The 12,440-nt window shown below is 37.3% G+C and overlaps 1 protein-coding gene across 7 annotated transcripts in view; it reads left to right on the top strand.

The window, feature by feature from the left end:
• Positions 1 to 6,398, top strand: part of LOC106096754 (coxsackievirus and adenovirus receptor) — a 68,277-nt gene extending 61,879 nt beyond the window's left edge. For 2 of the 7 annotated variants that reach the window (XR_003218855.1, XR_003218856.1), the window contains exons 2-4: positions 2,496 to 2,568; positions 5,035 to 5,397; positions 5,636 to 6,398. Coding sequence is in view for 3 of the 7 variants with exons in the window: in XM_019356870.2 (XP_019212415.1) it covers positions 3,988 to 4,057; positions 5,035 to 5,397; positions 5,636 to 5,829 (627 nt within the window). In the remaining 4 variants the exon portion in view is untranslated. Of the gene's footprint in view, positions 1 to 717; positions 788 to 2,495; positions 2,569 to 3,761; positions 4,058 to 5,034; positions 5,398 to 5,635 lie in introns of those variants that run through there. The other 5 variants (XM_025905325.1, XM_025905324.1, XR_001223120.3 and 2 more) reach the window with 4 other exon arrangements.
• The last annotated feature ends 6,042 nt before the right edge of the window (positions 6,399 to 12,440 follow it).

The following is a 12,440-nucleotide window of genomic DNA, read 5'->3' as shown; positions in this document are numbered from 1 at the left end:
ATGCACTTCTGTGGTTTCCTTCTTTTACCTTTCAACAAATTTATAGCTTTATTAAAATTTGTACACAAAAATCAGCTGATTCTAAAGAGATCCGGAGGGACTTTGTTTGGATGAAGGTAAAAACACAATCAGGTGGGATGGTTTTATTGCTGCTTTGAGTATGTGATCAACCTTACTTATGATGTTTGCTGTTCACCTTTTACTTAAAAGCAGATTTTAGAATAACATCTCACATCAGGTTTATTTATATATAGTTTGTGTAGTTTTACCTGCAAATTCAAGTTCTTGTTTTATTTGTGTCCAAACATGTTACAGAGAAAATCAAAACCTTTTACTTGTATTCATTAGACTGAGCTGATCTAAATTCATAAACAGAGTGTTGGGAAGTCGTCTCTGCACATCTACCTGTTTAATTGAAACTAGTTCTCTTCCTGTTACTTTGTATATGTGGCAACATTTCCTCACATATGTGTACTTAGAGGTGGAGATGTTGGTGTCACACAGGTGATGGGTGTGTTGTGTAAAACAGGATGACACACGGATGTACGGGTTAGTTTGATCTGTGGCTGTTTGCTAAGGAGGTCACTTTAACCACAGACTTTGAGCTTTCAACTTGCTGTATTTTATATTTTATATTTTTGATTTTTAATTTCTTTTCATTTTTGAATAACAATTTTCAAATTTCTTTTAACTTTCCCTTTTTTAATCTTTCTGTAGAATTTTTTTATTTTTTCATCCTGATGATCAGAAGAGTGTTTGAGGGTTTCAGAGATCCTTCAGAACAACAGTAAGAATTTAAAATGATGTCTTTCTGTCTTTTAGCTAATATGACAGTTTGACTGAAGTCTGTGAGCTTCAGTGGATTCACAGATCCATCTGAACCAGGAGTAAAGCTTCACTTTACTTCTACCAGACTCGGGAGCTGCAGCCGGTCTCCTCTGAGGCCTTCCCTAAACTCCAGCCTCAGTTCATGTTCAGTCCATCTGCCATTATCTACTAGAAATGATGTCAAACCTTAAATGAGGACGTGGTCCCAGCTAATAAATAAGTGATTATACAAACAAATCAGCTGATTTTGAAGAGTTCAGGTGGGAGGAGCTCAGAGACTTTCTGTAGAGCAGCTTAGTGTGAGTGTGTTTTAAAAAGCTTTTGTTTAGAGATTCATTTCGATTCATTACTATTTTAGTTTTGTTGTCATGAGTACCAGATCAGCCTGATTTATCCGTAAATTTGAGGTATAATTTGGAATGATACCTTACATCAGGTTTATAATAATAGATTGCATTTATATAGCGCTTCACAATGCCACTATTCATTAACTCTCACATTCACACACTGGTGGAGGCTACAGTTGTACCCACAGCTGGGTTTATTTATATAAAGCATTTAAAGTATTAACTGCAAATTGTTCTTGCTGTATTTGTGTCCAAACAATTTGTATAGGAAGTCATGACCTTTTACTTTTATTTGTTAGACTGAGCTGATCTAAATTCATAAACAGAGTGGGAAGTTGTCTCTGCACATCTACCTGTTTAATTGAAAAAGCTTCCATTTTTTGTTACTTCTCTGTTTCTTGCTTTCTCTAACACAGAGCTGCTGAAGATCAGAGGATTAATTAAATGATTAAATTAATCACTACAAAATCTTCTCTTTTCTTTCCTTTTTTTTAAAGAAATGCATGGTTTGATTACATTTTTGTAAAAAAAAGTTAGACGATTCTGAGGAAGTCAGGTGGGAGAATGTCAGTGATTAATGACTCTGACAGAAACGTTGTACAGATGAAGGTAAAAACAGTATCAGATATAAACACTGTGTGTTTTAAGAAGCTTTGTTAGAGATTCATTTATAAAGTATTTCTAGTTTTGTAGTTTGAGTAAACAATCAGCTTGATTTTTGACTTCTGCTTTCTATTTTTTCATTTAAGGAATCACCTGAAATTATATGTGGTAAGATTTGTTTATATGTAGTTTGAGTAACATTAACTATAAATTGTCCTCATATGTTTTGCACCTAAACACCTTTTAGAGGAAATCACAACCTTTTACTTTTATACCTTAGACTGAGCTGATCTAATGTCATGAACTGAGTGGAGTGGGAAGTTGTCTCTGCACATCTACCTGATTTATTGCAACACTTCACTTCTTTATTACTTCTCTGTTTCTTGTATACGTGGTAGCTGTTTGTCACATGTGTGTACTCAGATTTGGAGAAGATAGGAATGTGGTTGCTAAGGTGTTGCTATGTGCTCTGATGTCACACAGGTGAAGGGTGTGTTGTACCAAACAGGATGACACACGGATGTGTGGGTTAGTTTGATCTGTGACTCTGTGGTAGAGACGTCACTTTATACACAGACTTTAAACTTGTTACATTTTATTGTTTGATTTCTTTACTATTTTTAACTATTTTTTATTAAGTGGAATAAATCATCAGTGTGTCACTTTTTACATCCTGAAAAAGCTGATACTGAACTCTGTCCTTTTTTTATCTTGTAGTGGATAATTTCAATTTTTCCATCCTGATGATCAGAAGAGTGTTTGAGGGTTTCAGAGATCCTTCAGAACAACAGTAAGTGTTTAAAATGACGTCTTTCAGACTCGAGTAATTAATTTTATGACTTTAGACTTGACTTGAAAAAATGTTCTAAGACTTGACTTGGACTTTTACACCAATGACCTGGGACTTGAATTGGACTTTAACCAGTTTACTTGAAAAGACTTGACATTTCACCCCAAATGTAAAACTTAACACGCATATTATATAGAAAGTGTGCACCATTAATTCAATTCTTTTATTCAAACCACACTCCGTACGTATGTGTGCGTGAGCTGTAGCACAGCCAATCAAATTAACCAGATTAAAACAACAACAACAACAACAACAACAACAACAACAACAACAAAAACAACTCAAAATGCTCAAAAATGCTGCAAAGAGTTATTTTTTTCAGGTACATAAACGATGAAGTAGTCAACAAAAAACCGAAATGCTATATGCAAAACATGCAAGAAGAGAATCACAGACACAGATGAAACAACTTCCAACTTTGTCGGACAGTTGTTGCATAAAGAACAGTAAGGTGCTTCTCTTTTGCTACATGAGATAGCTGACTTCATCTGACTGTTGTCCAGGCTACGTTGGTGATACTGGTTTTTTTTTTATGTGTATGATATTTTTGTCATGCGATTTTAAAGCCGGTCCTACAAGCGCATCCAAGAATAACATGCAGCTTAACTCAGAACTGTCTGTGAAAATTATTCTTGGAGCTAATTTAATTGAGCTGCATTTTATAGAGGTGCAATTTCACAATTTGTGTATATTTTCTTAGTTTACTATCTCGTTATGTGTTGAGAAAAACAGATTTAAAAATTACATGGTCTAATATTTACATTTAGCATATAACTGCAACTTTATTTTTTCGTTTTTTTACACCAGTGACTTGAGACTCGACTCTGACTTGCCTGACATTACATGAGACTCGACTTGAGACTTACTTGCGACTTGCAAAACAATGACTTGGTCCCACCTCTGGTACATAGTTACTCCACTGTACTCTGATTACAGTCATGGGTTTCACAGGAAGTGCTGCATCAGTTGCAGGTGGTGGACAAAGTTCTCCAGATCAGCTGTGGTTTTATGGAGGCTACAGCTAAATGCTGCCTCCTCCATAGAGCTTATGTTTGTGTTGTTCTATGAAGATGATTCAAGAAGTAGTTTTCACCGCTTTAGTTATGACGCACTTATTCACGGTCACCCTACAGCGCAGCGTACCAAACGTCACTCTAACGCGACTTCCTTACGAGAGATCGAAAGTGTGGCGTCTGATCGAGTGGCTGAAAAACTAATGTTTCAGCTTTATTTGAACCGCAAAGTTAACCTCATGTAGTCAGTTTTAAAACTTTAGTTTTGTTATTAACTGAAAATATCAACAGAATCAGACTTTTAGAACAAACTAAGAGTCAGATCAGCAGAAACAAAAACACGGAAATGTTTCCTGTACCTGGTTCGCTCTGCTCGACTTTGCTGTTTGTCGGTGTCTTCGTGTTTGTCTCTGCAGGTGAGGTTTATAAACCAAACGGTGTTTCCCTCTGAGATAAAGAGGAATAAACAGTCTGGTTTACATGTTACTTCCCAAATAATTAGTTTCATATTGAATCAGTTTTTCTGCTTGTATGAAAGCATCACGAGGTTTGGTCAGCGGTGCAGTTTCATATTGTTTCAGTTCGTTTTTGATGGCATCATGGATTCTGGTGTGTGGTCATTGCATCAGCAGTGTAGTTTCCAGCACAGAGCCAAAGAAGTGTAATGTGTGTGTCAGTGTGATGTGTTGTAGTGTCAGGAGTCAGTATACAGCTACAAAGCTTTTAGTTCAGTGTATACAAACAGCTGTAGCTCCATAAAGGCAGCATGCAGAGACTCACAGTGTCTTATAATGAGAGGCTGCTTTCTCTCACACATTATGGTCACTTATCATCAGCACATGTTTCACTGTATAAATGTTTTAACAAGACAGATCATTTTATTCATAACTAGCTCATTATTTACTGTAGATAATGTTACAGACAGCATTGCTTTAACCGTCTGAAGTCTTTTAAAATATTTTCCACAAACTACTATTTTCTCCTGTTTTCACTGAGCTCATGTGATGCAGACTCAGTGTCTCCTCTTTATCCTCCCAGTGGTAACAAGTCACACTCACTGATCCAGTTACTTCCATCAGATGTAGCGTATAAACAATGCAGTTTAGTAAAAACAAGCATCGTGAATATTCATTTCTTAAATTAAGTTAATTGTTAATAAGACAGCAAGAGTAAATAAAACTGCACATTTGCTGCTTCAACAAGCCGCACTCACATCACAGCACCGCAATAAGGAATGGTACCTGAATAAATTCTGATTGTCAAACCTGTGTGTATGTGAGAGCTTAGTACTTTCAGTCTTGTTTACATACATTTACTCTGCTTGGCTGCTGTAAAAGTGAGCAGTTGCACTTTGACCTTAAACCTCTCTGCTATGTGTTGTTTCCACTTTCAGATCAGAAAATCATCACAGCTGCATCTGGACAGAACGTCACTCTGCCATGTCGAGCTCCAAACAGCAACAACATCATAGTTGTAGAGTGGAGCAGAGCTGACCTGGAGACAGAATATGTCCTTTTGTACAGAAATGAGCAGTTGAATCAAGATAACCAGCATCCATCTTTTAAGAACCGGGTGGATCTGCAGGACAGACAGATGAAGGATGGAGACGTGTCTTTGATTCTGAAGGATGTGACGACTGCTGATAGTGGAACATACGAGTGTCGTGTCTTCATGAGAAGAACAAACCGCAGAAAGAGAGCTCTTCTGAAGACTGACCCCATCAGCAGCATCTACCTGAGAGTTGTTGATCCTCCAGGTGAGTGAGTAGAGTTGAGTGTGTGTGTGATCAGAGGTGAAGCTGCTTCCTGGTTGTTGATGTTTGTTTCTAAAGATGTTGTTGATGAGACTTTGTAGAAAGCAGCTGGTCTGAGTGATGTGATCAGAGTGCAGTAGATAATGTCTGACAGCAGTTTGAAGAGGAAATGGATTCTGTTCTGTTCTTCACTCATCACCTACCTGACAGCTGACACCTCACACCTGTTTCTCACCTGCAGGTCAGACAGGAGGAGACACAGAGGATGGAGGGAAGGAGGCTGGAGGGAAGGAGGCTGGAGGGAAGGAGGATAGATCTGTTCGACTGAAAGTTGGTCTAATTGCTGTGGTGGCTGTTGTTATTGGTGTTGTTGTTGTTGTTGTTGTTGGTGGTTCTGTGATCTACAAAAAACGTAAAGAACGTCCGTACATATGAACTGCAGCATGTGTGAAATGTCTCAGAGCTTTTTAAATGACAGTGAAGCCAAAATATTAGGAAGAAAGTCCAAAATTCAAAGAAATAAACAACTCAAGAAGAAGACAGAGCTGAACTGTCAGCCTGAGACTATCAACGATTTTAAAAACTCCTATATTCTTAAAGATCTCTGAGATTAGACTCCAAGTGATGACACCTAGCAAGGATAAAAATCATTTGTATTCAGTAAGTTAATAAGACAAGATGCTGCCTATTAGAATATGTTTACATATTGTAAAGCCTACAGCATTTGTTACATATTGTGGGCATTTTTACATTTTAATGTGTTGTCACATGTTTTGTAAAATTGTAGATAATTATTATTTTTAGCAGTAGTAGCAGAACAGTACTGCACAACATCCTAAACCAACTCTCATTTCTTTAAGTGCAGTAGCAGTAGTACTTGCAGCTGTTTATTACAACAAGCATATATGCATTGTAGTACAATAGATAAGGTAAACCCAGAGTTTGTACAGTTCTAATGAGCTGAAAGTCAATATTTAGCATAAGTGCCTTTATTCTTCCGTACACACTGAACTCGCTTAGTCAGCTAATTTCTTTAAGCAGTCTTCAGAAATAGTTCTCCAGGATGTCCAAAGCTCTTCTTTGGATGTTTCTTCCTTTTGTTCCGTTCTCTGTCAAGATGATCCCACACTACATCAATAATGTAGAGGTCTGGGTACTGGGGAGGCCGAGCCATGACTTATAGTTTTCCACTGTGTGTTTTTCTCTCCCGTTATGCTTTTACTACATGGTCAGTGAGTTTGGAAACATTGTCATGCTGAAAAAAGACACAGTTGCCAATCTGATTCTTTCTGGTACTGCATTGTGGACCAAAATCTGGTACTTTTCAGTGATCATAATTCCATCATTTTTGAAAAGATCTCCAACACCACTGGCTGAAGTGCAGCCTGAACCATGAAAGCCTCCTTCATATGTTACAGATGGCTGTAGAGAGCCACTGTTGTACCTCTCCACTGACTACCTCTGTATGTATTGATGATGATTTAAAAGAAAAATTTAAATATTGATTCATCACTTCATGAAACCCGTTTCACTGATTTGTAGTGCAGTCATTATATAATTTGACATACTCAGTCTTTTCTGCCTGTTTCCTTTAAATTTGTCTCTTAAAAGCCTTCAGCCTTCCCCTGAGACCATTTCTGATGAAGCTTCAGTAAACGGTAGATGAATCAACTGAAGGATCAGATGTATCTCTTACATTCTGTGTCAGGTCTTTGTTGGATTTCTTCCTATTTCTTAAGGACACAACTCTTCTTTTGTCCAGTTTCCTCTGTTTTTTTAAGCCCACACTTCACACCAGCTTATAGCTTTTGGAAGTTATATAAATATGGCATCAATACCTATATTGTTATTTATTTTACTTGTTATGCTTTTTTGTTTCTTGTTAATAAAGCTTTGCATACATTAATACTGAGTGTTTTAGTCTTTATTGTTCAGGTTGCTGTGAAATGTTTTCTGACCTGTTGAACTGCAGCTGGAATCAAACCACATAAAATAAATAAATACTGATCTGACAGGAAGAAGGGACGTTACCAAGAATTACACTAATAATCCTGAGTCTGATTAAGTGAAGCAGACTTAGAGATGAGTCTGAGAATAGAGTCCATTGTTATAAAACAGGACTGGGAAAACTCCTGGCCTAGAGGGCCGGTGTCCTGCAAGTTTTAGATGTCCGTGATCCATTACAGCTGATTCAAATGGCTAAATGACCTCCTCAGCATTTCTTGAAGTTCTCCAGAGGCCTGGTAATGAAGTATTCATTTGATTCAGGTGTGTTGACCCAGGGTGAGATCTAAAGCCTACAGGAAACAGGCCCTTGAGGCCTGGAGTTCCCCCGTCCCTGTTATAAAAGAAACAACATAGAGGATCGTTCACAGAGTGAAAATCTGCTTGGAAGCTACCGTGGATAAATTTAAGTGATGTTACCATTCATCTAACACTTTAATGTAAACTAGATGTGATTTTACCACAAAATACATTTTTTTAGGTTTGACCATTGACCTTATAAAAGTATATCAGTAAAAGATTATCACACTGTCCACACTGCTCTGCTTCAGTGTGTACTGTCACCTTCTCTGCTCTGAATTTTTACTGTACTTTTACAGAAAGTGGTGCATTTCATATACAAAGCCTTATGACACAATTGTTACTAATGAGATTATCATGATTGAAAAAAAGCAACAATAGCCCCAGGGCAGCTGTGGCTACAACTGTAGCTTGCCTCCACCAGTGAGTGAATGTGTGTGTGAATGGGTGGATGACTGGGTATGTAAAGCGCTTTGGGTTCCTTAGGCGGGGCTAGTAAAAGCGCTGTACAAATACAGGCCATTTACCATTTACCAATAGTAGTTAGCAGAGATGGACCGATCCGATATTAGGTATCGGTATCGGTCCGATACTGACGTAAATTGCTGGATCGGATATCGGTGAGAAATAAAAAATGTAATCCGATCCATTAAATATCAAAAAAGTACCTCACAAAACTTGCGACACGGCGTAACTCGGCTCATATCCGTAGCACGTCGGAGCAGTGTGCATCACGTGATAGAGCGGCTGTGTGTATTTGTAGCCTCGCTAGCAATCCAGCATTTCATCTCAGAGGAAGTTATCCCAGAGAGAAGTAAAGCAAGTGTGTAAGTTCATCTCTGAATGTTTGTAAAGCGTACCTACGTTAAGCTTAACAACCGATATATGGAGCGACTGCCTCTTCTCTCTCCCTCACTCTCCTGCCGCTACTTCATAAAACTGCTTAATGATCAGCTCATCAGCTTTTCTGTCGCGAGTCCGTCTCTCTTCTTTGTTTTTGGCCCACTTTGCACCAGAAAGAGGAAACCAGCGGCTGAACAACAGCAGCACGTTTAACCTTGATAAGCTGTCATTAGAATTTATTTAATATTACTTTCTACACCAGGATCCTTTTCTACGTAGCTGACAGCTGGTAACTGTGCAGGGGTGGATCTAGCAAAGTTTAGCCAGGGGGGCCGATAGGGCATTAACATGGAAAAGGGGGGCACAGAGACATACTTTTCTTTCTTATTCTCATTTAAAATGTCTAGCTTTTAATAAATAATTATCTGAATCTTACACCCAAAGTTTTAATCTGATGTAAAATGTATAGAAGTCAATTACTGTATATAGTAACTGTTAAGTCTAATATACCCTAGTAAGCTTTAGTACTTTTTCCTTTGGGAAGATACCATCTGTGCAGTCTGCAATTCTGTAGAAGAAAGATGTTGAATCTATTTAATTATTCTTGAAAAATAATTTATTTCTGTGCATTTTTTTTCACACTGCATCAAATTAAAGTTGATTACGTCGATTAAGCATCATGAGGTGGAGGGTGGGGGGTGGTTCCCTTTTTTTTTTTGCTGGGAGGTTGCTTAATATTTCTGCTAAGTACTCTTTAAAATACCAGAATAGGAAGGATGGTGCAGGTTTAACTTTATTAGATTGATCAGTATTGCTGAACTATGAAATATTTTGGGTGCAGTGTATTTTTTACATACAGGTATAACAGAATAGCTTTAGTGTTGTTGTTTATTTAAACTTGAGTATGAACTTATACAAAATGCAGCAAGATATTAAAAAAACAGTTTTATTGATTAAAAAATACACTATATCGGATTAATATCGGTATCGGCAGATATCCAAATTTATGATATCGGTATCGGACATAAAAAAGTGGTATCGTGCCATCTCTAGTAGTTAGTTAGTTATAATATTTAATTAGTTAGCTCACAGCAGCTGGTCTTTCAAGTTTAATTATTATATTTTTAATATATTAAAAATGTAATGACTAGACACTGAAAGACAACAAACACAGTAGTTTTTACTACTGTAACCTGGAAATGTGCTTTCTACATTTCATATTAAAAGTAAAACAGGAAACATCCAGAAGGCCAAGCAGACTCTTTAACACTCACAATCTCAAAAATTGTCAGAGAGCATTGTTTCTTTGATTTTTGTTTTTTTTTTTTTAAATAAAAACTGTTAAATGACTGATCATCTGATTGTATCCATGTTAGTATGTACAGTCCAACACCTCCCTCTAGTGGCACATATAGTGCCCCCTGTTGGTAAAACTTATCATTGCCATTTAGATCTACATATCAACACAGTGACCATCTATCATGACTGCATTTCGTCCAACATCTCCCTCTAGTGGTCATATATAAACCATGTGTGAGGATGGTGTGAATGTAAAATGTGAATCATAGTGTTCCAGTCAGTCATCAGTGTGTCTCTGCACAGCTGTAATTAAAATGTGTTCAGAGGGCCTCAGTGTCTGAATGGTTCCAGTTCAGCTCCATGACAGCAGCGTCCCTGGTTTGATTCCTGTGTTTCAGCTCATATCTGCCTCTCTCACTGAGGGGGACGTAACTACATGGATGTAATCTTAACATATGATTATTTTTTTCAGATTTTTCTTTTCATGTGGGTGAACTGATGAATTCTTTATTTTAAAGATTTTTTAGGGGGAAAAGCCTGGAATGTGTCTACATATGAAGGTTATGTGTAATTTCATTAAGGATGAATGTGTTCAATAAGGATAATTTGTAGTCACTCATCTGCCTCTTTTCATGAGTGTTTGGTTGCATTTCTGTTCTTTACATAACTGCCACTTTCCCACGCGATCAATCTCAATACTGATATTATTATTGTTGTCCAATCAGCTTCTTGCCCGCCTTCTTTAAGCCAATCAGCCTCAGCTTTGTGTCGTTTAAATCTGTGCCCTCTGTCATTCTTCGTGTTAGACTCTCTTTCGTGCAACCCGCCTTCTATCCATATCCACCTCAGACACCTCAGTCACCTCAGACACCTCAGCGCGAGATCGATTCAAGCCTCAGTCATCTTCACTACCATGAGCGTTTAGACTCCAAGGCACCCTGTCTTAAATCATGACACTGTTGGGATTCTCGTCTGCCATGACGGATCATCTGAGTCTAATCACACAATACTTTAATTTCTCTATCTCAATAAGTCATGTTCAGATCCAAGTGACCTCTCCTTATTGGAAATCTTTTTAAATCATTTGACTTGTATATTTAGACAATGAAGAATTTTAGTCTGCATTTGAACCAATAGAAAGCTGGTGCTCAGAGGAAGAGGGCGGGCTTTACTTGGTGTCAGTGAGAGAAATGAAAAAAAGCTCAAATGAGTGAGAAGGACGATGAAGGAAACATCTGTGCTGTGTCTGCTCTGTAAGTAGAATCTCTGTGTTTGTTTGAATTCTTGTACTTTGACTGTCTGCTCTCCTGATAACTGATGATGGAGGAGAAGACATGAAAAACAAATCAGGCTGAATTCAAGTTCAAAACACCACGAGGACCAACTGCAGGTCTGAACTGACTCTTTATCTTTGCTCAGGAGTCGAGGAAACACAGCAGGCAGTGAAAAGCTCAAATCATTCACTCATTATATCAACACAGCTGCACAGTGGACACATCACATAAAATGTATGAATATTTTGTATACATTTACAGTATGAGTGCACACGATCACAATGATCAATTTAAGTGCTGCTTTTGGGATTAAAACTTTAAACTGGGATAGAGTAATTTTTTTTTTTTTTGTATGAGCACATATATCAAAGAGAGACACTAGTTTGTGTGTTTGTCAGCTGTTTGTGTGGAGTTGTTCTTTATGTTCACCTCAAATCAACCTGAGTGTCATTTCTCTTTAGTTCTGATCTCACTGCTGAGCTGCACAACAAACCAAGGTCAGTAACCTTCTTCTGTCACAGTTTAAACCTGAGAAATGCTCACCAGTGTTGGGCAAGTTACTTTGAAAAGGTAATTATTATAGTTACTAGTTACTTCTTCAAAAAAGTAACAGTTACAAGATTCTAAAAGTAATTAATTACTTGAAAAGTAACTATTGCGTTACTTAAAAAAAACAACAAAAAAACCCCCTGAGGTCCAGAGTATAATTGGCCATTTTTAACTATTTTTGATTTTGCCTCCACATTTTACCTTTAAAAAATATTTACTTTGCCTTATTTGGTGTCATTGTTTTCAGTACAACCTCACGTTTCTGAATTTACAGTCATGTTTTCATTTTGACATACTGTATTAACACAACTGATCCAAAATCATACAAAAACCATAAAATCCTAGTAGAAAAGTTATTTTTACTGTAACAAACACAAACATCTTTAATGAATCATATTTTATAACCTTAAATTCAAATATAAGTTTAATTTTAAAATCCTATTGTGACCCGTGGTAGGTACCTATTTAAAATAGGACAGAGTCGTAGGTCAGTTAAAGAGTTTAATTTTTAATACAAAATAAAAGAAACAGTGTAACAGCGGCACCTAAAAACAATTAAAAACTTTACTAAAAACTTAAAAACGATAAAACTGTATGATTGCCCGTGAGACAGGACAAGCGCTGCGGGATACTGTTTAAGAACAAATCGACATAGCACACAGGTTAAAAAGGGACGGCAACTCACACACGACCCCAAATGGACAAAACACTATAGAAAAAGGCAAATCTTCAGTGCCGTCTTCACTCAGGCCCACCGCTGTGCATGCAAAACCGGTG

This window comes from Oreochromis niloticus, linkage group LG3 (assembly GCF_001858045.2).
Source record: "Oreochromis niloticus isolate F11D_XX linkage group LG3, O_niloticus_UMD_NMBU, whole genome shotgun sequence".
Taxonomy (NCBI): Eukaryota; Metazoa; Chordata; class Actinopteri; order Cichliformes; family Cichlidae; genus Oreochromis; species Oreochromis niloticus.
Note: the sequence above shows the minus strand (reverse complement) of the source record. Positions and strands in the feature narration are given on the sequence as shown.